Here is a 27,755-nt window from a genome sequence, read left to right on the forward strand (position 1 = left end):
TTTAATTTTGTACATTAACCAGCTATAATTGAACTATGCAGTACATAAAGTAGAAATACAAGAAGTTTTTAAATGTCTTCTAAAAAGACAGATCTAACTTTAGCTGCATTACTCTTTAACAATTTCTACTAAAGTCAATTCCTTTAGTATGTAATCATTTTGAAAAGTCATTCTGAGTACTTGATGTACATGTATGACTATGTACTGAGTTTAGGAGCGTGACTTTTCTGTAACTTTTTATTCTTGATCAGTCAATATGGCAGGCCAATATCAAGTATATATAGTATGAGGATGTAAAATGATTTAATTTTCAGTATGGCATTGAAACCGATTAACATCCGCTGGACAATAACCTGTTCTTACCCATACTTAAAATTCATTCTATCATCGTATTAATGACAATTTTCTACGAATATTAAAATAAAAATAATGAAATTAAAACCTGTTATGTTAGCCCGGGGCTATTCTTATATGTATATAAAATATGCCTTCTTGCCATTTTAATTTGATCCTTGTTGAAATTGAAAGAGAATGGTATGGAATGTTCTTTATGACTGAATATATTGTTTGAATATGTAGGGAAAATAGATTTTATTTTCTACTGAGAAGCCTTTTATTGCTACATGTTCATAATATAGGAGTTTTAGTCTGATAGTCTCAATAGAAAGATTTCTTAGTATCTTTCTAATTTTTATAGAAAGAATAGAAGTAAGATTTTATAAAAGATTTCCATGACTGAAGTGTTTAAGTAGGAATGACACTAGAAATGATGTCGCAATTATTATAGGAATTCTATCACGCAATCTTCCATTAATCCTAATATAGTGATTGATTTGACCAATAAGATGAGCGGAAATGCTTTTTTGGACCAATCATATTAAAGGGTACTGATAACTTATGACCAATCATAGGTGAGAATTGAATATTTTTGACCAATTAGACTTGATATTTCGAAGAAACCAAAGGGCACTATCGATAAATGCACCAATCATGATTTTTTTTTCTTTTAGACCTGGGTATGTGATGGAGATGACGATTGTTTGGACCAGTCAGACGAGGCTCAGAACTGCACCTTCCCCACTTGCAGGTAATTTAGACTTTATTGAAAACTACATAGTAGAAAATGGTGATTATCATAGACGGATTAACGTTAAACTTGCAAATCGTCATGTTAAATAAAACTGACCAATTCACTAAAACAACTTAAAAATCAAGAATGTATTAGAATTCTACCTTAGGAAGCTTTTGATTATTTTAGGAAGAAAGTTATGAAGATTAATTTTCCTGCCAATATTCTCTCCCTCTAAATAAACAAAACTTTAAATATATTCAATTACCTAGAAAAATTACCTTTTCAAATCACTATAACCGTAAATTATTATGACAGTACAAACTGAATCTATAAACGCCCTATCTTATTATGAATATGAAACACGAAGCGGTTTTTATAACATTTAGAGGTAAATGTATACCTGCCATCAAATTTATTTATTTGATATGATAGGTTTCATTCCTTTTACTGATATCTAAACTTTATGACAAATATTGTATACAACAAAAAAAGGAATGTGATATGTTTCTAAATTATTTATATGTAATTTGGAAGGTATAATCAATAAATTACTTGGAATACCATATACGTTTATAAAGTGATTGGGATGTGGTTTCGATATAATGGATCTTAATGGATAAGACAATAGACTATAATCCTCCCTGTAGGTTAATATTATTTGTGGAAAAGTTTAAACATTTCTTGTTTGTACAACCCAATCAATCCTAAAGTCTTTAAGTCAGCGAATGAGAGTTCTCGTTTTTAAACATTTAGAACCATAATTATATTATTTTTGTTAATTTTCTTGGACAAACGAAGACGTACTTGTAATAGAGCAGCTATGTTAAAAATAAACAAAACTGCTATTGGAAAAGTAGGGAGGTAAAATAGTTTTTCTGATGTCATCCATGTGCGTAGGGGAAAATGACAATAAAAGTAAAATCTCTGATAAATATTCTGCTCTGGTCATGTATCTTTGCACAGGGATTCAGGGATAAGACAATGGTAAATGATTTAATCTCCTTTCTTATTCTTTAGGGATCTTAAGGGATAAGACACTAGACGATAAATTGATGTATTGACCCAATAATTTTTATACTACCTCTTAACTTTATTAGTTGAAGAGTATGGCCACAGCCAGTATGAGCAAACAAATGCAGAAGTAATGTTTTGAGCCAACGATTAAGAGAGCATGTGTTTAAAACTTTGGGTACCAGTATAATTTTTCAGTCCCAACCCTCCGATATTCCTCCTACCATACATATTCGCCTCTAGTATCTAGTAGCTCTGTATTCTAAAGGACAGAATATTTCTAGAATAATAGCTTAAAACCTTCCCAAGACTTAAATCTGAAAATAAAAATTGCTTAAAACCAGCACAAAGAACCCAATCAGTTCAGAAGAAATTGAGATCTAAAGCTTCAGACAAAAAGACCTTACTAATACTTTATGTAATAGGATGGATTTAGATTAATATTTTTACTTTTAACTTTACTTCTACAAATTAAATTTGAGATTTAATTATATTGATTATCCTATCCCTGTATCCCTGATCTATACATCCAATATGTAGCCATAAAGGGGGGGGGGCGTAATGACATTTATTCGTAATCCGTGAGCAAAATGGTCTAAATATTTAGCTAGACCCTTCAAACTTGGTATATAAGCCTAGTCCTATAGGTATTACATCTAAATGGCAAAAAAATCCAAAAATTTTTATTTTAAGGTTAGGTTAGGTAAGAAAAACCCTGCGGAAATGGGGTTTTTAAGCTTTTTTTGGTCTATTTTGATTTGGAAACTTACCTTAAATTGTTTTTTCTTAGGGTTTTAACTTAAATACACTGTATCTATTCATATGGACATTATTTAAGATGATTCAGCAAGTCGGGGACCGACCCCAGAGGGCTAGGTGGGTGGCCCGCAGGGGTTAAGTGCATTTTTCCCAATACATATGTTGTGATACATCTAATTATATGTTTTTTAGGTCAAGGAACTCAAATTTAGAGCTAAAATAAGCATTAGACTAATCTGAAGCTAGCCCCAGCGGGCTAGGTTGGTGGCCCGCAGGGGTTAAGTTCATTTTTTCTAATATATATCTTGTTATATATCAAAATATAGGTTTTTTAGGTCAAGAAACTCAAATTCTGAGCAAAAATTAGCATTAGACTAACCTGAAGCTAACCCCCCCGGGCTAGGTTGGATTTCTGCAGGACTTAAGAGCATTTACCTAACCTAACCTAGAAACTTACTTATAATTTTACTTGGATTTTTTTAATAAACTTTGTCTATTAATGAGGACTTTATTTAAGATAATCCAACAAGTCGGGAACCGACCCCAGCGGGCTAGGTTGGTGGCCCGCAGGAGTTAAGTGCATTTTTTCCAATATATATCTTGTAATATATCAAAATATAGGTTTTTTAGGTCAAGAAACTCAAAATCTGAGCGAAAATTAGCATTAGACTAACCTGAAGCTAACCCCCCCGGGCTAGGTTGGTTTTCTGCAGGGCTTAAGAGCATTTACCTAACCTAACCTAGAAACTTACTTATATTTTTACATATTTTTTCTTGAATTAACTTTGTCTATTATTGAGGAATTTATTTAAGATAATCCAGCAAGTCGGGGACCGACCCCAGCGGGCTAGGTTGGTGGCCCGCAGGGGTTAAGTGCATTTTTCCCAATATATATGCTGTGATACATCTAATTATAAGTTTTTTAGGTCAGTTAACTCAAATTCAGAGCTAGAATTAGCATAAGACTAATCTGAAGCTAGCCCCAGCGGGCTAGGGCGGTGGCCCGTAGGGGTTAAGTGCATTATTTTCCAATATACATCTTGTTATATATCAAAATATAGGTTTTTAAGGTCAAGAAACTCAAATTCAGAGCTAAAATTAGCATAAGACTTACCTGAAGCTAACCCCTGTGGGCTAGGTAGATCTTCTGCAGGGCTTAAGTGCATTTTACCTAACCTAACCTAGAAACTTACTTATTTTTTGTTTTTTTCCTTGAATGAACTGTGTCTATGAATGAGGACATTATTTTAGATGATCCAGCAAGTTGGGGACCTCCTTGAGTCAGCCTCCTGTATGAAGAATCTTTTAAATGATGGCTTTAGGACTAAACACTGTGTATCTATGTAAAACCTAGCCCGCCTGGGTCAGTCCCCGACTTGCTGGATCCTCTTAAATAATGTTCTCATGAACAGTTTATTCAATTAAATAACCCTCAAAAAAGTAAGATTCTAGGTTAGGTTTGGTAAAATGCATTTAAGCCTTGCAGGCAACCCACCTAGCCCGCAGGGGCTAGCTTCAAATTAGTCTGATTCTATTATTAGCTCTAAATTTTAATTTCTGGACCTAAAAAACCTTTAATTTTATGTATGACAGCACATACTTTTTGAAAATGCACTTAACCCTGGCGGGCCACCCACCTAGCCTGGTGGGGTCGGTCGCTGACTTGCTTGATCATCTTAAATAATAAATAGACACAGTTTATTCCAGGTTAGGTTAGGTAAAATGCACTTAAGACTTGCAGGCATCCCACCTAGCCCGCTGGGGCTAGCTTCGGATTAGTCTGATACTTTTATTAGCTGTAAATTTGAGTTTCTTGACCTAAAAAACCTATAATTTGATGTATGATAACACATACTTTTTCTGAAAAATGCATTTAACCCCTGCGGGCTACCCAACTAGCCCGCTGGGGTCGGTCTTCGACTTGCTGGATCATCTGAAATAAGATCCTCATGAATGGACAGTTTATTTGAGAAACAAAACCTAAAAAAATAATATTAAATGTAAGTTTCTAGGTTAGGTTAGGTAAAATGCACTTAAGCCCTGTGGGCAACCCAACTAGCCCACTGGGGTTAGCTTAAGATTATTCTAATGCTTATTTTAGCTCTGAATTTGAGTTCTTGACCTTAAAAACCTATATTTTGATATATCACAAGATGTATTTTGGAAAATAATGCATTAAACCCCTGCAGGCCAGCCACCTAGCCCGCTGGGGCTAGCTTCAGATAAGTCGGTACTCGACTTTCTTGATCATTTTAAATAAAGTCCTCATTAATAGACCCAGTTTATACAAGAAAAAAACCTGTAAAAATTTAAGGAGTTTCTAGGTTAGGTTAGGTAAATGCCTTTAAGCCCTGCAGAAAACCAACCTAGCCCGGGGGGGTTAGCTTCAGGTTAGTCTAATGCTAATTTTCGCTCAGATTTTGAGTTTCTTGACCTAAAAAACCTATATTTTGATATATTACAAGATATATATTGGAAAAAATGCACTTAACCCCTGCGGGCCACCAACCTAGCCCGCTGGGGTCGGTTCCCGACTTGTTGGATTATCTTAAATAAAGTCCTCATTAATAGACAAAGTTTATTAAAAAAATCCAAGTAAAATTATAAGTAAGTTTCTAGGTTAGGTTAGGTAAATGCTCTTAAGTCCTGCAGAAAACCAACCTAGCCCGGGGGGGTTAGCTTCAGGTTAGTCTAATGCTAATTTTTGCTCAGAATTTGAGTTTCTTGACCTAAAAAACCTATATTTTGATATATAACAAGATATATATTAGAAAAAATGAACTTAACCCCTGCGGGCCACCAACCTAGCCCGCTGGGGCTAGCTTCAGATTAGTCTAATGCTTATTTTAGCTCTAAATTTGAGTTCCTTGACCTAAAAAACATATAATTAGATGTATCACAACATATGTATTGGGAAAAATGCACTTAACCCCTGCGGGCCACCCACCTAGCCCTCTGGGGTCGGTCCCCGACTTGCTGAATCATCTTAAATAATGTCCATATGAATAGATACAGTGTATTTAAGTTAAAACCCTAAGAAAAAAACAATTTAAGGTAAGTTTCCAAATCAAAATAGACCAAAAAAAGCTTAAAAACCCCATTTCCGCAGGGTTTTTCTTACCTAACCTAACCTTAAAATAAAAATTTTTGGATTTTTTTGCCATTTAGATGTAATACCTATAGGACTAGGCTTATATACCAAGTTTGAAGGGTCTAGCTAAATATTTAGACCATTTTGCTCACGGATTACGAATAAATGTCATTACGCCCCCCCCCCTTATAACAAAAACTGAAAAACGGGGATCACAGATATAAAGCAATGATACTCTACAAGAATTATGTGTTGAAAGGTCAGTCGATCGGTTAGGGAGAAGGCAATAGCACTTAAATTAATCTTCACAACTTTCTTTACTTACAAGCTACCATATGGATAGAAGTTACATACATGTTTGTATCCTGCATTAAGAAGAAAATACATTTCTCCTCTCTCTTGTCCCTGTGCAAAAATGAAAATATTGAAGATAACAGCGAGTGGGGCCGCTCTCAGAATTGAAGAATCAAAATTTCCTGGGGCTATGGCTCACCCCGACTATGTTGTTCCATCACTTTCGTATATTATCATATAAAAAACCACGACTCATTGTCGGGCAGTTTATATACTCAAATCGCTGCCTTCAAAACACTGCTTCTTAATAAGACATTAAAAATGGTTCCTACTTATTCTATGTGGGAATGCCTTAGCAGAAAAACAGGCACAACTCACAATTATTGGACAGTTAGGACTTCCGAACAAAGATCGTGCAACCAAATGGTTTTTCGTCTAAATAACATTTTGATCATGCTTCATTAGCAATATTTGATTTAGTGATACACCAATATAATATGATATCTTGTTGTCTCTTTTTTTGTTTCTCTATATTTGGCGTAAGGGATGGTGCACCCACCCGACCATTTCTACAATTATTGTTTTTCTTGCAAAAACTTGAGCAGATTTGTTTCCTTCAATATAAACAACATTTTCTCCTCAAGTAAGGCCAGATTTTTGCCATTATCTTATTTTATCAGGAATGGGGGTTGAGAGATGTGGTTATTATACTGGTCCCTAAAATTTATAAATAAATTCTTTGGCTTAAAAGGTATCCATGCCCAGCAAAATTTTAAATCGTAATGAAGAATAATTTTGTTTATCAAAATTTAAGTAGATTTATTTATCGTCCATTGTCCTATAATCCTGCATTTGTTAAATTTGTTAAAGAATGATTTTGTCCTATGCTTCACATTTGATTTAAGTTTAAGGATATCAATTACGATAAAAAAGAAACTAAATTGCCGGTTAATGCTTTAAAGATTCAAAACAGTTTGCTTTCATTTAAAGGGTGTGTTGCAAGCAATATACTTCTATAATAATCCTTACCCAAAAATACTTGGCTTACTTGTTTCTCAAAATATTATTGACTGGTAATTACTTCGAAAATTCAGGATATAATTGTCCTTGTTAAAGTATTAATGTTGAAAAGTAAAATTGTTGTGATGTTTTTACTTAATATGAGATTAGTTTTTATAAATTCTCAACAGTCCAGCATAGCACCAGGGAGGGAAGGGACATTTGACTGTAAATTCAACTGGTACCCAAAGTTTTATAATCACGTTATCTTATTTGTTACCTCTTAACCTTTGGGTACCTTTCTTGTTGGTAACAAAATAGTATTGTCCAAACTTTAAACCGAAAATGTTAATCTACAGAAGAGGTGCTCTTGTTTTATCATTAATTGGAATGTACATCTATTTAACGTCCATCGATCATCTTATCCCTTAAGATCCCTGTCCTAGCACACAAAATTGATTTAGAAAAACAAACAACATTATTTATTCTGTAACTGGCAGAGAGTGACTTGCCAAAAATATCTTTTCATAGTCATTTTTAAAAATATTCTAGGCCCATTTAAACTTAATTAACATTTGTTGGTGTGTTTAGTAAGGAAGGGTTTTCGATTTAGTTTTTGTTTATCCGATAATGTAGAAAATACCAGGGATCTAAAGGGATAAGACAATGGACGATAAATTGATATACATCCTCAATGATATCACACTAAAATTACCTCTTCTGTAGATTAAAATCATTGGACCAAAAGTTTGTACATTACTAGTTTGGAATCAAAATTTGATAAAGTACCCAAAGTTTTTGAGCTAATGATTATAGGACTTTGGGTACCAGTGTAATTAACAGTGCAGTGACCCCTCCCTCCCTGAGAAAATACTTAGCAGCATTAGAAGATGATTATGTTAAAAATACTGAGTTTTAGAAGATAGATATATACCTGTCAATTTGTATATTGGTTATATTATTACTATACCTTAAGTAGTTTACATTTTAAAAAGAAAAAAAATGTAATCTTTACGTAAGAATATTACCATACATTTATTATTCAAGAGAAATTTTATTGATTTATGGGTAGAAATATTTTTGATTACTAAATTCAAAACATTAACTCTATTGTATGGCTAATGATAATAGGTCTATTGGTTGTTAGTCTGGCAAAAAGCGATGTCTGACTCAGACAAAATAAATTGTTGCTGTACATTTGGTAATTTATCTCGTCAGTCCAATTAAAATATCAACCATCAAGGCCATAAAAGAAAAGAGCTCAGAAGTTGGGTTAAAAGAAATTTGGTTCACTACTTGTAATTAATTTTCAAAATTATATTACATTCCTCTTTCTTGTTCTATTGTTTAGTTAGTTAAGTTGTTAATTTATAGGCAAAGGTATTACTTAGATATTATGATACAGATGAATGTCAATCCAAGTACAAAGTATGTAAAACGGCATTTTACACTTTTAGATTAGTTAAATTCCGTTTATAATAGTATACCTTGGTTTGACAGTATATGATATGATCTTTTAATCTTTAAAATTCATACTTAAAGTGTTGTATGTCGTCTTATAATTTTTAAATATCGTCTTCATAAATATAAATGTCGTTTTTATTTTAGTGAGGACCAGTTTACGTGCCCTGGTACTGGAGGTGGCAGCCACAGATGTATTCCCAAGGACTTCAGATGTGATGCTGATAATGACTGCGGTGATTTCTCAGGTAAGCTTATTCTTGGTTATATGTGTAAATTAGGGTTGGGCCGGATATCCGGTTTGGCCGGTTATCCGGCCGGATAGCCGGCCATTTTCACTATCCGGCCGGATACCGGATATTAAAACTATCCGGTTGCAGAATTTTCGGCTGATTTTTGACGCCGGATATCAGGTTATCCGGCCGGATATCCGGTAATTTGCCGGATATCGAACGTTGGCCAGATATCCGGCCGGAACCGGATATTCGGCATTAGAAATCAGCCAGATATCCGGTATCCGGTATCCGGCCAAAAAAGTATCCGGCCCAACCCTAGTGTAAATATTGCAGGAAGGGAGGGGACATTGGACTTTTAATTACACATGCTCTAGTACCCAAAGTCTTAAATAATGCATAAGCTATTAAGTTGGCTTTAAGTTTAAAGTATTTAGAACTATGAAATGGATTGTCCGATTGGACAGTGCTTTTTTTGAGGAAGCTTCAGACTAGTTTAGCAGTTAGTTTAGAAATAAACAAGAAAGGAAAATCTAAATTTGCTGGTAAAATAATAAAAGCCTGAATGGAAAAATTGGTGAAGGTAAAAAACTGAAAGTGGTATATGGGCAGTAAAAACAGTTAACGAACATAAAACCTGATGAATGGCTTACAACACTACCATGTGTATTAAAGGGTCAGTTCTAAATTTTTATGGTTACTCATATTTATATTCATTTTTTTTAAATATGATAATTTTCATTAATTTAAAAATACTATTACAATTGTCGGATAGATAAAATGTACCCAAATTAATCAAATGTTGGCTATAAAAGTTACTTTAATAATATTCATATTGATACTCATTTTCTTTAAAATATGATAATTTTCATCAATAAAAAAATACTATTACAATTGTCAGATACTTAAAATGTACTCAAATTAATAAAAGTTTTAAAAACGTGGTCTCGTATTCGTTAGCTAAAAATTTTTATTAAATCTTGATGGTGGTTTTAATTACAAAAGGGGTAATTTTGTCATAATCATTGGGTACGTGCATCAAATTATCGCCCATTGTTTTATTCCTTAAGATATCTAATTAAAAGCCACCGCCCCTTTAATAATGTTTGAACAGGGAAATGAGGAGAGAAGGCGATAAAATGTTTACTTTATCAATTATGAAATGATAAATAGATTTTCTACAGGACATACCATACAACAAGGACGCCAAAGGTTATTTACAATAATTGTACAACTTTATTTCTTGGTTTTTTGGTTTTAATGTGTAAAGCTTTTTTTGAGTTTGGGTAATTTTAAAATAAAGTTTGGATGATTTTTCTATAAATACTTAGTAATTATCTTTTTATTTAAATTACCTATTACTTGGTTTATATCGTACAGTACTAATATGCCCCTAGTCTATAGAGGCATATAGCAAAAAGAGTAATAGCAAAAATTGCTTAAAACCCACCAAAGATATATAAAGCTTCGCCTTCTTAACTAACAGACTTAAAACAAACATTGATAATTAATCTTGGAAATCTTATTTATTTCTTATATCTTTCATCAACATAAAGTGAGGAAACTGTTTTTGCTATTCTCATTTTTATCGCTCTAATTTTCATTAATATTATTATTATGAAAAAAATAAAGTAGCTTTAAACATTCAGTTATTACATCTATTTTAATTGAAAATAATTAGGGAGGGTTAAAAAATGAAGCAATGTTTACATAACTACACTCTATCTAATCTATCTATCCCAGATTAATGTTGGGTACACCCCCCCCCCTCCCTCCGTAATTCTTGGCAAAGAAAAGAATAAAAGTTGATTTATGTTTGGTATTTATATTTTAACCAAGTAACTTAACCATAATCCCTCCGACCTAACCTCAAATTTTGGCAACACTCACGGAGGCAGAGGACATTGGACTGTAAATTATACTGGTACCTTAAGTGTTCAACTTCAGGTTTTTTCATTATAGTTTCAATGGTTGTTTTTAACCTAGTAGTGTCCAAACTTTATAACCAATAATTTTAACCCACAAGAAGATTAATTTTTAATATTTTGTATGCACATCATTTTATCTATTGTCTTATCCCTGGGCAAACCCCAGGGAGGGGGATGGCAATGGCTGCTAAATTAAACTACAACCCTTTTTTTTGCCATAACATTTTCCGCCTACCAAAGGCTGAGATTATCCCTAAAATTGAGTGTAAGATTAGTTTATTGTACATTGATCTATCCTTGTATTTGCCTTAGATCAGATTTTGGCCAACCCATTTTTTTGCCTTTTGTGGCCAGGTAATTGCTGGCGTCTTCAGGGAGGGAGGAGGGGGCGGGGGCCTCCCCTAGATGCCTGTATGGGTGGATAAGTCGTTGAAGAAAAATTGAAGAAAAAAATTATGGGGGACATTTTATCTATTGGTGATTTCTTCCAGGGATCTATATAAAGCTACACTGTAAGGAAGAATCATAAAAAAATAATGTAAAAGATTAATACATAATTTATTGTATTTAATGAGATAATGTTGCTATTATCATATTCAAAATAAATACAATAATAACCTTTAAAATATTTAAACACTAGTCTCTTATTGGACATAAAATGACATCCAATAAGAAACAGGAATAAAAATATGGGAAAGAAAATTATTTTTTTTTCAAAATTAATTCTAGGCATATTGGAATAATAAATATATGGGAAAGAAAATTATTTTTTTTCAAATTTATTTCTCTTCATACTGGAATAAATATTATTTTTTTAAAATTTTACTATCAACCAATAAGATATAGGCATGAAATTTAGAAAACAATAATTTTTATTCCAACATTATCAAAATTAAAGGAATTGACAAAGAAATAATAATTTTTTCCAAACTTTTACTACCTCATGCCTATTTCTTATTGGTCAACATCAGAATTTAAAAAGAATAAAAAATTTTCCAACATTTTCATAATTATAAAGTCTCACGTATTGAAAAAGGAATTTTTTTAAAAAATATTTTTATTCCAAAATTTACTACATCATGCCTATTTCTTATTGGTTGACACCAGGATTTAAAAAAAATAATATTTTTTCCAACATTTTCATAATTATACAATTTCATATTTTAAAGAAAGGAATTGATATAAAAAATTTTATTCCAAACTTTTACTACATCATGCCTATTTCTTATTGGTTGACACCAGGATTTAAAAAAAAAATAATATTTTTTCCAACATTTTCATGATTATACAATTTCATATTTTAAAGAAAGGAATTGATAAAAAAAATTTTATTCCAAACTTTTACTACATCATGCCTATTTCTTATTGGTTGACACCAGAATTTAAAAAAAAATAATATTTTTTCCAACATTTTCATAATTATACAATTTCATATTTTAAAGAAAGGAATTGATAAAAAAAATTTTATTCCAAACTTTTACTACATCATGCCTATTTCTTGGTTGACATCAGGGTTGTTAAAAAAATAATATTTTTTCCAACATTACACAATTAGGAAATTTCTTATTTTGAAAAAGGAATTTATACAAAAGAAATAATTTCTATTCCTAACTTTTACTATATTATGCCTATTTCTTATTGGTTGATTCTAGGATTAAAAGAACATAGTATTCCAACATTAAAAAAAAGATGCAGCTAAATTATTTTGGGGTATATTTTTTGTTACAGACAAAGCCCAAGCTTTTTCTGAGGGGGGAGACCCCCCTCAACCCCCCCTTCCCCTGAGGGGGGAAACCCCCCTCGACCCCCCCCCCCTGACGCTCACAGAATCTTTTAAAACATTACACTTAAAACTAACAAAAGTTTAAACATTCAGGAAAACTCGAGTTATAGAGTAGGTTTGCCAAACAAAAATTTTATAAATACACAAATAAATCAAATTAACATTTATTTTAGGGTAAACATTTAACAAAATAGATATAAAATAACCAGTTGATTTCTTCATGTGTAATTTTGCAAGCAGACACCAAAATCGTTGCCACATCTCCAAGTGACTTTTACATAACCAATAACAAGCAGAATGGAAGGAAGCTAATTCTCCTAAAATATAACAATTATTTTGATAGGTTGGTAATAAAATCTATTTGTCTTTCTATTAAAGCATTAATCTTTGCAATTTTAAAATCACAAGTTTAATATTTATAGGACAATTATAACATGTCTAAGTTTGTTAATATTGATGTTCTTACCAACAGAAAGTCCGTCAGGCAGACACACAGACAGACAGACTTACGGACACAGATTTACAAACAGACAGATGTGGATAAACAGTTGAAGTGACATACAGACGAATGAACAAACGGGCATTAATTATAGAGAAGCTAGATTTAACAAAACTTACCATGCAAACTCTCGCAGCAAAAAATGGTAGATTCAAGTTTTCTGACAAGCCTAAAATATTTTATATAATTATATTTCTTATAAAAATATTGATAATAATAGCTGCGCCCCCAAGCTTCCATGTACAAAGAATGGACAGAAAAAAATGGCCTAAAACCATCCCAGGACCTATGTAAAGCTAAACTGAAAAAAAAAACATTCGGACCAGTAATTTTTGAGATCATAAGTATCAGACAAAAAACATTAATACTTTATGTAATAGTTCAAGACATTAATAAAGCTTCCCTGAAAATTACAATTTAATCGAACAAGCATTTTTTTTAGATAATTAGCTTCAGGCAAAAAAAACAATGTATTAATATAAATTCCGAGAGCCGGCTCATTGGGACAATTTTTGAGAGCCATTGTTGAATCTTATATGTAAAAGATTTTAGCTAAGATAAGCACCAAGTCATAAATACATTGATCTAGAGATAAGCATTGGGATCTAATATGTGGTGGCTCTAAATATTTTTTTAGAGACAGTTTAAGAGTTTTTACATATCAAGACGAAATATATATTGTTTAAATCACACAACCTTTCCAAAGTTTTGATAAAATTGATTAAAAGGATGAAATTATTCAAAATTATCACAGCAGGATAAGTAATAATAATATTTTTATTTTATTTTTCAGTATTCAGAATGAAATGAAACTATATGAAATAATTTTCATTTTAGTATTTTTTTTTTACAAAACCGAAGTTTTACTACATATAAGTTAAGTCCGTCCGCCTGTCCGTACGACACTTTTTGTCCTTTTTGACGAACATTGTCAAATATAGAGTGGCTGTACATAAAAATTGCAGAAAATTATATCTATCTATCTATCTATCTATCTATCTATCTATCTATCTATCTATCTATCTATCTATCTATCTATCTATCTATCTATCTATCTATCTATCTATCTATCTATCTATCTATCTATCTATCTATCTATCTATCTATCTATCTATCTATCTATCTATCTATCTATCTATCTATCTATCTATCTATCTATCTATCTATCTATCTATCTAGCATAATTCCTATCTATCTATCTATCTGTATATCTATCTCTCTTTCTATCTAGCATAATTCCTAAATAGCCTAACAATGACATTTGTAAAATTTGCTTGGAAATTTGTATTGATCCTACTTAGTTGACATACATACACACATACATACATACAGAACAATAAATTAATAAATAGGACAGGTTGTCTAATTAGAAAAAAAAATATGTTAGCTAGTGTCGCATTCCCCCCATTAAAATAACATAAAACCTATGATTTACCTTTAAAACCGCTCGGAAAATTTTGCAATAATCGTTAACAAATAAAGTTATACAATAAAAATATTGAAACAAGGATGATAATATCTGTAAGTAGCGAAGCTCTTAAAAAACAAATTAACCTTTTATCTAAATTAGCAAAAGTGGAAAAACGCATTTCCCTATAAAAATTTATTTCCTCTAGAGCATCCTCATATAATGGATGCTCAATTGTATAGGACCTATTAAAAGTTACATTGTAAAGGAGAATCACATTGATTTTGGGTTTAGTACAGACAGACAGACACAGATCCTGATACTTTATTTTAGGTATTAGCGGCTAGGCTTTTATTTTTATTAGAAGAAAAAGGCACATATCAGACGAATATTGATTTAATCTTACAACCAATCATTATTACAAACTTTTGTGGTTCAGAGAATCAACAGAACGGGTTAGGATACAGAAAGCCCGACTCAGAAAGCCAGAAATAAACTTTTTGTTTCAAATTTCAGAAATCCCATAAATCTCAAGGCAAATTATTGGGGTTGAAATTTACACTTTAAAAAGGATTTTAAGGGTTGGGGAGGGGGTATATGAGGTAAAGGAAATTGATTTAGAATTGATAAAGATAGTGGACTAAATAATGCCATATCTCCCGGACATACGCCGTCATGCGTCAGGTTGGAAGGGTGACGCAAATTTTAGATCCAAGATTTCGCGATTTGAAAAAAATATCTTTATATTATAGCGAATTAAATAATCTTGCAAGCATCGTTGTTATCTTATAGAGAAAAATAGTAAATCAAATAGCAAAAACTGAGATCTGAAATTTGCGTCACCCTTTTAATATGACGCATGACCGCAACGACCGCGAGACGTGGCATTACTATATCGAGGAAGATAGGGGGGGGGGGAGGAAAGAGGTAATAAATGTGTCATAAACCCAACTAAGGTCACCGGGCTATATGATAAATAAACTGCAGGGATTTAAGGGGATAAGACAATGGCCTATAAATAAACATACATTCACAATCATGATACATATAATTACCCCTCCTGTAGATTACAATTAGTGTTTTAACCGTTATAACACTCAACTTACTGATATAACCATTAAAAATTCACTTTGTCCCTCAAAGTTGTTGAGCTAACGAATAAGAAAACATTATTACAAAACTTTAGGTACCAGCATAATAAACAGCCCACTGTCCCCTCTCTTCCTGATAACTGTTTAAGATGGGGAGGAGTTGTATTATAATTCATAACAACCTCACAAAAAGGAGGGAAATTCTAACTGAAGATTATATTGTTTCTGCAGTGCCACTACTATACAAATAGGAATGGTAAAATATTGCAATTACAAGTAAAATAAGACAAAGTGGTTCTTTGAAAATTTATTTAGAATTTGGAAAAAAATTTGCTTTAGCAAGCAATGTTTATAATGGCGTACATATGATTAAGTATTACATTTGTAATACATAGAATAACCCCTCCCGTTTTATAATTCCCAATTTAAGAAATAAACAACAAGGAGGACAATATCTATAAGTAGCAATAATATCCATAAAAAGGCAGAAACATAGCCCAAAAGATAGAAGAAATAGTGAAGGAAGAGTCAGCAGAATAAAACAAGGATGACAACATCCATAAAAGCAAAGCACCGAAACAGTAGGACAAACAAACATGAACACTTGTATAGTGTCAGAACTGAATAATCACTATATAAATGTATAAGAGTCAGCAAATCTGTAAATAAACTTGTTGAAAAACAGATACAAAAAAAACTTGATACAGGATAATGTTTATGGACATACTTACATTTTCAGGACTTGATTATAGAGTTGCATCGCTTATTACATTATACTTCCTAACTACTAAAGGAATCACCATGCAAAATTTGAAATCGATAGGACAATTCTAACATTCCTAAATTAACGAAAAAAAGCTATCCGTTACGGACGGACCGACCCTAATTATAGAAAGGCTTCGCTTTTGAAAATACGAAACACAGCATAACATATAGACTGACGGATATAGTGAGTTAAAAAGAAGCTCTGTAATATTATGAGTGGTGAAAAGTTTTCTTTTTTCATTTCCTGTGTAAATTTGGTTTATTTCAGAGCAATACAAACTGACCGACAAATCAAAAACTTTTTTGGAGTAGATTTGCAATGGATGCTCATCTCGGTAAAGATAATATTCAGTCAAAAATTAGCCGTCTATCATGAATAGCAGTAAAGAAATTTCCCCATACTGTTTTAATGGACAAAAAGACAGACAGACAAATGGAGAGATGGAAGGAGATTCTGTAACAGAAAGCAGCTTCGCTATTAAAACAAAGCCTTTATTTCATCTATTATTATCTTTTAACCATGCATAATATTAATATTACAGCTTTTACAACGTTAATGATCAATTAGTAACTTCTGTAACATAGAGCAGCTTTCCTATTAAATCAATGCCTTTATTTCATATTTTAAAATCTTTAAACCATGCATAACATTAGTATTGCAGTTTCTACAACAATAAACTGATTTATTAGCGAAGCCACTCTGTAATAAGTCTTTAACAATAAGCAAATTTACTCTATGATCGTTACCTTTATAGCAACAGTTTTTAAGTGATAAAATAACATTATTTATATGATTATTAGAATACTAATTCCTACCGTTTCAGAGTTTCGCTTTTATGGATGTTGTCATTCTTGTTTTATTTATAGATGTATTAAAACATTTCAATTACTAGCTTAGAAGTTGAAAATATTTTTCTCTTCCTAAAATGCTAGTTTTATGTAGTGGGGAAAATGGATACAATATTGCTAGCTTGCTGATACCCTTGAGGCCTCTGGGTGCACTTGCATTATGGAGTAGGGTTTTTTAACGGGCGGATTCTTTAGAGAGGGTGGTACCCTCCCCTTAAATTGTAATAAACCTATGAGAAGCTTCACTATAAAAGAGAACCATAGTTAGCGAGATCCTTCACTTCACACACCATGCAAAGCCACTCATTAATTAAAAATTTTTATCCTTTGATTTTCTTGGCTGCTATGCAAGAGCTACGAATGGAATTTTTTTTGTAGAGATTTTCTATACCAATTGGCATCCAACATTTAATTTACTTTATCATTAAAGCCTTCCCTTTTTATGTAATGCATTCAAATTAATCAAAATTAAAATAGTGGACACAAGGATCTTAAGGGATAATATAATGGTCAATAAATTGAAGGAAGAATCCCCAAAATACGAGAAAAGTTAGTTAGCGCATCGTATTATAGACAGCTTACCGCTGATATTAAAGAGAAATATCATAAGATTAAAACCAAATTTGTTATTCCCGAGGGGCCAAAGGTCTCGGCTAACAAAACTTGTATTTATTCTATGATTTTAAAAACGAAGCTTTTCTATAATAAGCGTCGGTCCGTCCATCCGTTATGTTTACCTCTTTTCGTTAAATTAGACATATTAGAATTGTCTTCATATTAAACTTTATATGATGATTCCTATAACTGTTAGGTATGATCTGGTAGCAAATCTATAATTATTACCTGAAAGTCCGCATGTCTATAAAATATGCTGATTTTTTGACAAAAACATCTTATTTATATACATTTAATATTTTGAATAATGAATCCTAGTACAATATTATGAGCTATGCGTCTCTATAATCAAATTCTAATAATGAAAGAAAGTGATTTTACTGTACCCTGTATTTACACCATTTTGCAACAAATTTCTGTACAATTTTTTGGGGCTTATAAATTATTGCGTTGCTTAATAAGTGCTGACACTCTACAGGAGTTATTGTTCGTTTGTCCTTCCTTCTGATTTTAGAAAATTACTTTTATGGATGTTGTCATCCTTGTTTAATCTGTAAGTTAAAGGTGTGAAAAGGATTTATGGAAGCCAATTGTCACTAATTAGTAATAATCTCCACCCAATAAAAGGAAAGAGTTTGAGAGGAGGGGGGTTTATTAAACAAGGTCAAAATAGTCCAAAATGTACTATAAATAAAATAAGAATTAGATGTAGAATTAGAGACGGAGAAAGAAGACATTTTCACCAATGGCATCAAGTAGAACTAAAGAATCCATTTAAGAGGTAGAAAGGAGAAAAGAAAGGAATGAGGTCATTATGATGGATGCTACTCATGAAATATGTTGATTTTTTTTATGTTAAACAAGTTGTATATGTGCACTTTTGTTTGATTTATAGTTTTTGATATGCAATTTACAAATTATGAATTTTGATTGATCTTAAGTAATAAACTACAGTAAGAAAGAAATACAAAGTGTATGAGGGAAGAAGGGACTTACAGAGATACTACATATCTAAAAAACATATAGTAGGGGGGGGGGACAAATTTAGAAATGTGATACTTCCTATTTCTTTGAAGATTGTGTGATGAACGGGAATGAGGGGGGGGGGGAGACATTAGGAAAGGATTATAAGGAATGGATAAATTCTCATAAGGAGGGTGGGGTAAATATCCCTTATGCTTTAGTTTTATAATAAATTGACTATTTTAGTATTTTTTTAATGAACATTTTTAAGTACTTTAATTTATTTTTTTAACACTTAACATATTTTTTATAAAATATTTGTATTTTTTTGGCACAAAACAACATAACACATTTTGTACAAATTCTATCTATAATGCTTATGAGCGCTATTCCGGGTGTTCAACCCCAATAATTAGCCTTGAGACCTTCAAAATGAGGTGTGAAATTTAAAATCCCCTATTGCTGGGTAACTCAGGCCCGGGGTATCTGATACCTCGTCCCAACAGAACAATTCTTTTATAATACATAAACTCTATATTCGTCACTAAAAAGTACGTACGTCCATTTAAAGCATGAAAGGACAACAAGTTAAATATTATAAGCTAGGCATCTCTATGGTAAAATCCTAAAAATGAAAGTTTGTCCTTATTTAATTTATTTTGCAACAAATTTATGTTGTCTGATTTTGTCATCCTTGTTTTGGTAAATTTATTTGCTGTATAAAATAATTTTTCATTTTTTTAAAAATTATCCAAAATAATCCTTATATTAAAGAAACAGGATGTGTGTGTGTGTTTGTCTGTCTTTGTGTATCGAAGGATCTTGCTAACCACCGAACTGAGATGGTTCTCCTTTACAATGTAGCTATTTATAAGTCCTGGTAAGGTTCATAACTATTTCGGGGGAGGGTTCCACCACCCTCTGTTACAATACTAATAACCTTTTGATATTAATTCTATGTAAAATCGTACATGAAAACTTTTTACATATTTAAGGAGTTAGGAAACATAGAACAATCTTATAAGGCAACCCTTACAGATCGGGGGGGGGGGGCTCCAGGACCCCCCCCCTCTAGTTTTTTCAATCTCATTTTTTTTGTAGGTAAGATGGAGAGCTGTGACTTTTTAAGTTTAGTAATTATACGTCGGCAAGAGTTGATTTTATTAGGATATCTGTTCTGTGTCGGTCGTGGTGTCCGGTCAAAGTCGGTTGGGTAGCACCAAAATTAGAAAAAAACTTAAATAAATCTTAAAATAAATAAATTCTACATTATGACTTTTGTGTATAAGGTACAAACCTAATTTTTTTTGATGAATACTTAGATATCAATGACCTTCTGAGAAAAGTGGTGTTATGACCGTTTGACCGCTCCCTGACCGACTTTATGACCGATTTTTGTCCGGCTTTTACTACAGATATATATCATGAATATCGTTGCTTCTATTACAGCTAGAGACCTATAATTTTTTTTTGGTAAATCCTTGAGCAACAATAAACAGATAAAAATGTTAATTGGCGCCGCCAACCGCTGTTTTACCGCCGTAACCGCCGAAAATGGCGGTTTCCGTTATTTGCCGTTTTTCGGCTCTGATCAGAAAAAGTAATTTTATTGTTATGAAAAATAAAACTTCGTCCTAAAATTTTGCCATCCTAGCTGCAAAATTGGCCGCGCTACAGCTGTTTTAAAATTTAGCGGCTGGCCGCTAAAAAGCGGTTAAGGAGCGGTCTGACCTCTATGACTAGAAAAAGTAATTTTCTCTAAAAATACACATGAACCACCAGAAAAAAATTGTACGTCGTTATCTGTAACAGGAGCCAAGATAGAGGGGGGCTCTTGAAGCCCCCCCCCCCCCCACCGATCTATTAAGGTGGGAATGGGGGCCCGATCTGTAAGGGTTAAATAAGAACATGTTAAAATAGTCCTATAATGACGTCATTAGATCCATCTCTTTTTAAGGGGTTTCCTTTCCCACTTCTCCTCCCACCTCTCCCTGACGTCATGTCATAAGGAAAATTTTCTAGGACACTATCAACATGTTCTTAAATAATAAAGTTCAATTAATTCAATTTCTTTAATGGCAGCGAAGCTTCTCTTAATTTACTTTGTCTATTCATCAGTCCGCCAGTCTGTAACGCTATGGGGACATGCAATTTTCTCGGCTGCCACTGAAGATAGACAGCGAATATTCCATATCAGTGAGCATTAAGTGTTTTCTTCTACTATACTGTAAAAGAAAACAAGGATGATAACATCCACAAAAGCGAAGCTCCATAAACAAAGAACAAAAGAACATTAACCCTTGTAGAGTGTCAAAACTGGATAATCAGAATTTAAATGTACATAATTCGAAACAAAATTGTAGGTAAATTTGACTGACAGACAGACAGATTGAGTTATACAGTAGCTTCGCTATTAAAAATCTATCTATTTATTTTTATTAGTGGATGACAATGGATATATAGTGGATACTTGGCTATTATGGCAGTTCGTTAATCCAGTAGAGGGGTAGTGGATTGGGTAAAGGGGGTGGATGAGGGGGATCGTTATTTTAGTCAGCTACAAGTCTTTAATAGAGAAAATTTTTGATGTTGTATTGAGTTAAGTTTTTTTTTATAAAATGAAACAGGGACATTTAAAAATAAGACTTAATTTAAAATGTTAATATATATTTGTCCATCCTTTACAGACAAACAAATCAACAAACTAAAAAAGAGGTAAAAGATAGAGAAAGATAGTATGGTGCGTTTTAGAAGAGGGATTTAAAGGGGTAAGACAATGGCCGATAAATTCATGTACATCCCCAAAGTTAATTCACAAAATTACCCCTTCTGTAGATTACAATAAGTGGTTAAAACATTTGGATACTTAACTTAATAAACCAACCATTAAAAATTTGGAAAAGCCAAAGAACAAGAAAACGTTATTATAAAACTTTGGGGACTAGAGTAAGTAACAGCCCATTTTACCCTCAATGTCGGGGTTTAGAAATAGTTTTAAAATAAACAATGTATACTGCCTAACCATTGAATTCAAAATTATAGCGAGTATTAGTATGGATATACCCACCTAAGAAATGTAAGTTAGATATACTAACCTATCCTGTGTATAAGAGAGTTCACTGTAATGGTTGGGTATCAAGGACGTGCAGGAGGAAAACCCCATTTTCAACTTCCTAAATCTCAAGTTTTCTATCCTCTGAAACCCTGTGAGGGAGAGGCTTAACAACTTTGTTGACTTTTATAGGATTTTGATTGGTTGGTTTAGCAAGTGTCCAAACGTTTCAACCACTAATTACAATCTAAAGAAGGGATCATTAACCGTTACTAAGATATAACCTACCGTTGTCTACTTATAAGCCTTCTATACTACGATAAAGGAGCTCTATCTACCAGCTTATACCAATAACGAAATTAATTCGGGAAAAAATCACGAAACTTATACGTCTTTTTCAGCTGTCGAGTCCGTATAGGGTCATAGTGGACTTTCGGAGATAGACGCACATCATAGTTCCCCTAAAAATTACACTATACTTTTCACTTTTAAATATTTAATAACATTAAATACCAAATTGATAAAATCCATGTTTCTTCGATAACTAGCGAACGGATTGAGCTAGAATCGATGTTAGGGTGTCTAAATGACCGTCTCAACCCCAGGAACTTACACAAAAAAATTGAAGACTCTGGACCATTTTTAAGATAGGCGGACCAAACGATTTGTGTTTTTGACTTACAGATTTTGGCTCAAATTTAAGCTCAAAAATTGAAAAAAACAGTTTCTCCTAGGAAAACTTTTTTGTCTTTTGAGCTACAGTCGATGTTAATACGGCAAAATGTTCGTCTCAACAAGCCACATTTAAGTTTTAAATATGGGGTCAAAATTCCAACTCCTTCCTTGTCGGGCCACGACTTGAAAGTTTGATTTTTTACTCCTCGACTTGCATCGATGGACACAAATCATGTGGTCCGCCTACCTAAAAGTTGTCCCAGAGTCTTAAATTTTTTTGTGTGTTTTCTACTCATTAAGACGGTCATTTTGCTGTGTTTAGATCTTCTGTAGCTCAATCCGTTCGCTAGTTATCTAAGAAACTTGATTTTTGCTGAGAGGCTGAAATTTTTAAGCCTCGACTCGTATCGATGGAACATAAATCGTTTGGTCCGCCTATCTTAAAATTGTCCTAGCTCCTTTAATTTTTTTGTGTGAATCCAGCATAGTGAGACGCTCATTTTGCCGTGTTTAGATCCACTCTAACCCAATCCGTTCGCTAGTTATCCAAGAAACCTGATTTTTGCCGCGGCACCCTTCTAGGTTGGGTAAATCTTATTTTCTCTCTCAGAGTTGCTATGCTTTTAAAATTTTACATAATTATTATTGGAATCATCATGCAAAGTTTGAAAACAATAGGACAATTCTAACACGTCCAAATTACAAACTGATGACCGTGCAGACAGACCCTAATTAGAGTTTTGTTTAAAAAAGGTTTTCTAGTAAAAAAATTTAAACTGATCTAAAGGTATAAGACAAAAGGTGATAAAGGGGGGGGGTTTTTAATGCAACCATCTCGTAATCAGTGAGCAAATGGCACTTAGAATTCGAATTTCGATCTGAAATTTTGCATGAGTAATCCTTGATAGGTCTATTTTCCCTAAATCGAACAAAAAGTTGGAAAAGTAACGGCTGGCGGCTGGCAGCTCAGCCGTTTAGCCGTTTTTTGCCTATTTTTAGGGCAAATTCATCACTAATTACGTAGGAATCAACTTTTTAAAACATATTTTTGATTTAATTCATGTTAAATGATAACAATAATCATTTTTAAAAATTTTAGTACCAGCTGCTAAACGGCTAGAACCGGCAAAAACGGCTGGGAGTATAAAGGGTAGATAGGGCTTGTGACATGTCTAGAGGTAGGTTTCTATGGGTGCTGAGCTCAAAAATGCTACTAAAAATAGTGACGGCCAATCCATATGGCAGCTGGGTAACAGCTGCAGCTCAGCTGCGAGCGGCCAAGAGTAGAATGAGTAACATGATAACAATAATCATTTTTAAAAATTTTTAGTACCAGCTGCTAAACGGCTAGAACCGGCTGAAAACGGCTGGGAGCCGCCAAGAGTATAAAGGGTAGATAGGGCTTGTGACATGTCTAGAGGTAGGTTTCTATGGGTGCTGAGCTCAAAAATGCTACTAAAAATAGTGACGGCCAATCCATATGGCAGCTGGGTAACAGCTGCAGCTCAGCTGCGAGCGGCCAAGAGTAGAATGAGTATAGGGCTTGTGACGTGTCTAGGGGTAGGTTTTTATGGGTGCTGAGCTCAAAAATGCTACCAAAAATAGTGGAGGCCCATCCACATGGCAGCTTGGTAATGGACGCAGCTCAGCTGGGTAACGGCCGCAGCTCAGACGAGATAGGCTAAGAGTAGAATGAGTACATGAGGCATGTGACGTGTCCAGGATTAGGATTTTATGGGTGCTGAACTCAAAAATGCTTCTAAAAATAGTTTCGGCCCATCCATATGGCAGTTAAGTAATAGCTGCTGCTCAGCTGCGAGCGGCTAAGAGTAGAATGATTAGATAGGGCTTGTGACGTGTCTAGGGGTAGGTTTTTATGGGTGCTGAGCTCAAAAATGGTACCAAAAGTAGGGGCAGCCCATCCATATGGCAGCTGGGTAACGGCCGAAGCTCAGCTGGTAGAGGCCAAGAGTAGAATGAGTACATAGGGCATGTGACATGTCTAGGGGTAGGTTTTATGGGTGCTGAGCTCAAAAATGCTACCAAAAATAGTGGCGACCCATCCCAGCTGCGCGCCACCAAGAGTATAATGAGTAGATAGAGCTTGTGACGTGTCTCAGGGTAGGTTTTTATGAGTGTTGAGCTCAAATATGCTACTAAAAATAGTGGCGACCAATCCTTATATGGCAGCTGAGTAACAGCTACAAGCTCAGCTAGGAGTGGCCAAAAGTAGAATGAGTAGATAGGGCTTGTGACGTGTCTTAGGGTAGGTTTTTAAGAGTACTGAGCTCAAAAATGCTACCAAAAATAGTGGTGACCCATCCATGTGGCAGCTGGGTAACGGCGGCAGCTCAGCTGGGAGCAGCCGAAAGTAGAATGAGTACATAGGGCTTGTGACGTGTCCAGGGGTAGGTATTTAGGAGTGCTGAGCTTAAAAATACTACCAATAATAGTGGCAGCTCATCCATATGGCAGCTGGGTAACAGCTACAGCCCACAAGCCCTATCTACTCATTCTACTCTTAGCCTCTCCCAGCTGAGCTGCAGCCATTACCCAGCTGCTATATGGATGGGTCGCCACTATTTTTGGGAGCATTTTTGAGATCAGTACCCATAAAACTTACCCCAAGACACATCACAAGCCCTATGTACTCATTTTACTCTTGGCTGCTCCCATCTGAGCTGCAGCTGTTGCTCAGATGCCATATAGATTAGCCACCATTTTTGAGCTCAGCACCCATAAAAACCTATCCCTAGACACGTCATAAGCCCGATCTACTCATTCTACTCTTGACCGCTTGCAGCTGAGCAGCAGCTGTTACCCAGCTGCCATATGTATTGGCCGCCACTATATTTGGTACCATTTTTGAGCTCAGCACCCATAAAAACCTACCCCGTCACAAGCCGTCACAAGCCCTATCTACTCATTCTACACTTGGCAGCTCGCAGCTGAGCAGCAGCTATTACTCAACTGCCACATGGATTGGCCATCACTATTTTTGGTAGTATTTTTGAGCTCAGCACCGATAAAAACCTAACCCTGGACATGTCACATGCCATATGTACTCATTCTACTCTTGGCCTCTCCCAGCTGAGCTGCCGCCGTTACCCAGCTGCCACATGGATGGGCCACTATTTTTGGTAGCATTTTTGAGCTCAGCACCCATAAAAACCTACCCCTAGACACGTCACAAGCCCTATCTACTCATTCTACTCTTGGCCGCTCGCAGCTGAGCTGCAGCTGTTACCCAGCTGCCATATGGATTGGCTGTCACTATTTTTAGTAGTATTTTTGAGCTCAGCGCCCATAAAAACCTACCCCTAGACATGTCACAAGCCCTATCTACTCTTCATACTCTTGGCCGCTCCCAGCCGTTTTCAGCCGGTTCTAGCCGTTTAGCAGCTGGTACTAGAAATTTAAAAAATGGTTATTGCTATCTTTTAATATGAATTAAACCAAAACTTTGTTTTAAAAAGTTGATTCCTACGTAATTAATGATGAATTTGCCCTAAAAATAGGCCAAAAACGGTTAAACGGCTGAACTGCAGCCGCCAGCCGTTACTTTTCCAACTTTTTGTTCGATTTAGGGAAAATAGACCTACCAAGGATTACCCATGCAAAATTTCAGCTCGAAATTCGAATTCTAAATGCCATTTGCTCACTGATTACGAGATGGTTGCATTAAAAAACCCCCCCCTTATTAACATCCAAATAATTTTACGAAATTACCCCACTTGTAGATGAAAAAATGGGGTTGAAAAGTTTTGACACTCAACTTATTGAACCAACCAAAGTCTCCAAAGTTGTAAGACTAACAAAAAAGAAAATGTTATCCATAAAACTTTGGGGACTGGTGTAATAAACAACCCAATGTCATCTCCCTCCCTGGTATAATGTAATTATTGGAAGATGTATAGCCAGGATGTGCATAGGTCTTACAAGTTTTCAACAAAAATTTCAGCTTTCTACCCTCAATAGTAGTCAAGAAATACACGTTTCCCATTAGTTATAAAGATGGACGCATGGACAGACGCACCAAGTTATTTATAGAGTAGCTTTGCTTCTAAAAAAGATAACATAAGAAGCAATTTAAAGATAAAGATAAATAAGATATTGTTATAATATAACCAGGGATCTAAAGGGATAAGACAATGGCCGATATATTGATGTACAACCCCAAAGATGATACACAAAATAACCTCTTCTGTAGATTACAATTAGTGGTTGAAACGTTTAGTCACTCAACTTTATGGACCAACTAATCAAAAGTCAAGAAAAATCCCCAAAGTTGTTAAGCCAACAATTAGTAAACTTTATTTTAAAATTTGGGGACTAGTGTGATAAACAATCCATTGTCCCCTCTCTCTCTTAGGTTAACACTAAAAATTTCAGCTTTCTACGAAATTGATATTTCCCCCTAGCCGTACAGATGGACGGACAGATAAACACACAAAGTTATTTATAGAGTAGCTTTGCTACTAAAAAGAATATAACATAAAATGGCATTTAAAGATTTTTTAATAACAAATTGTTATAATATAACCAGAGATCTAAAGGGATTAGACAAAGGCCGATAAATTGATAAACATCCCAAATTATACACAAATTACCTTATCTGAATATTAGTGAGTGAGACGTTTGAACACACAACTCAATAAACCAAGCAATCAAAATTCCCTATAGGCCATAAAATTATTAAATCAACGAATAAGAAAACTTTGGGGACTATTGTCCCCTCTCTCTCTGCAGTTATTTGCTATATAAGATTATAATATATTTGTGCGAGGGAGGTAATCAAAATAGCTTAAATCCACCCAGTAATGAAAATAGCTTAAATCCACCCAGTAAGATATGTATAAAGCAGCCCTTAAAAGAACAACTAATTGAGTTCACCAATTTTCATGATTTTTAACTCTAGACAAAAAAAACTCTTAAAATACTTCAAATTATTGAATATGTTTTAACTGTATCTATCTATCCATATATCCATCTATCAATCTATCCATCTATCCATCCATCTATCTATCTATCTATCTGTCTCTTTATCTATCTCTATCTATCTATCTATCAATCTTTTTGTCTGTCTATCTGACTATCTATCTATTTATCTAAGGAAGTGATAATCTGTGTCTGTCTCTACCAAAACAAGGATGACAACATCTATAAAAGCGAAGCGCTGAAACGGTAGGCCAAACGGACATTAACAC

General features: G+C 33.9%; 1 protein-coding gene and 1 long non-coding RNA gene across 9 annotated transcripts in view; one reads left to right on the forward strand and one right to left on the reverse strand.

The window, feature by feature from the left end:
- Positions 1–27,755, forward strand: part of mgl (low-density lipoprotein receptor-related protein megalin) — a 254,385-nt gene that overhangs the window by 168,721 nt on the left and 57,909 nt on the right. For all 8 annotated transcript variants that reach the window (XM_080164265.1, XM_080164262.1, XM_080164264.1 and 5 more), the window contains 2 exons: positions 1,011–1,087; positions 8,835–8,935. In XM_080164265.1, the coding sequence (XP_080020391.1) occupies positions 1,011–1,087; positions 8,835–8,935 (178 nt within the window). The remainder of the gene's footprint in view (positions 1–1,010; positions 1,088–8,834; positions 8,936–27,755) is intronic.
- LOC145322315 (uncharacterized) lies at positions 12,780–13,378 on the reverse strand. Its single transcript, XR_013880626.1, has 2 exons — positions 13,250–13,378; positions 12,780–12,948 (listed from the first exon to the last, which is right to left on the reverse strand). It is a non-coding gene; the product is annotated as an uncharacterized LOC145322315 (long non-coding RNA).

This window comes from Acartia tonsa, chromosome 6 (assembly GCF_053477335.1).
Source record: "Acartia tonsa isolate MP-2025a chromosome 6, ASM5347733v1, whole genome shotgun sequence".
NCBI lineage: Eukaryota > Metazoa > Arthropoda > Copepoda > Calanoida > Acartiidae > Acartia > Acartia tonsa.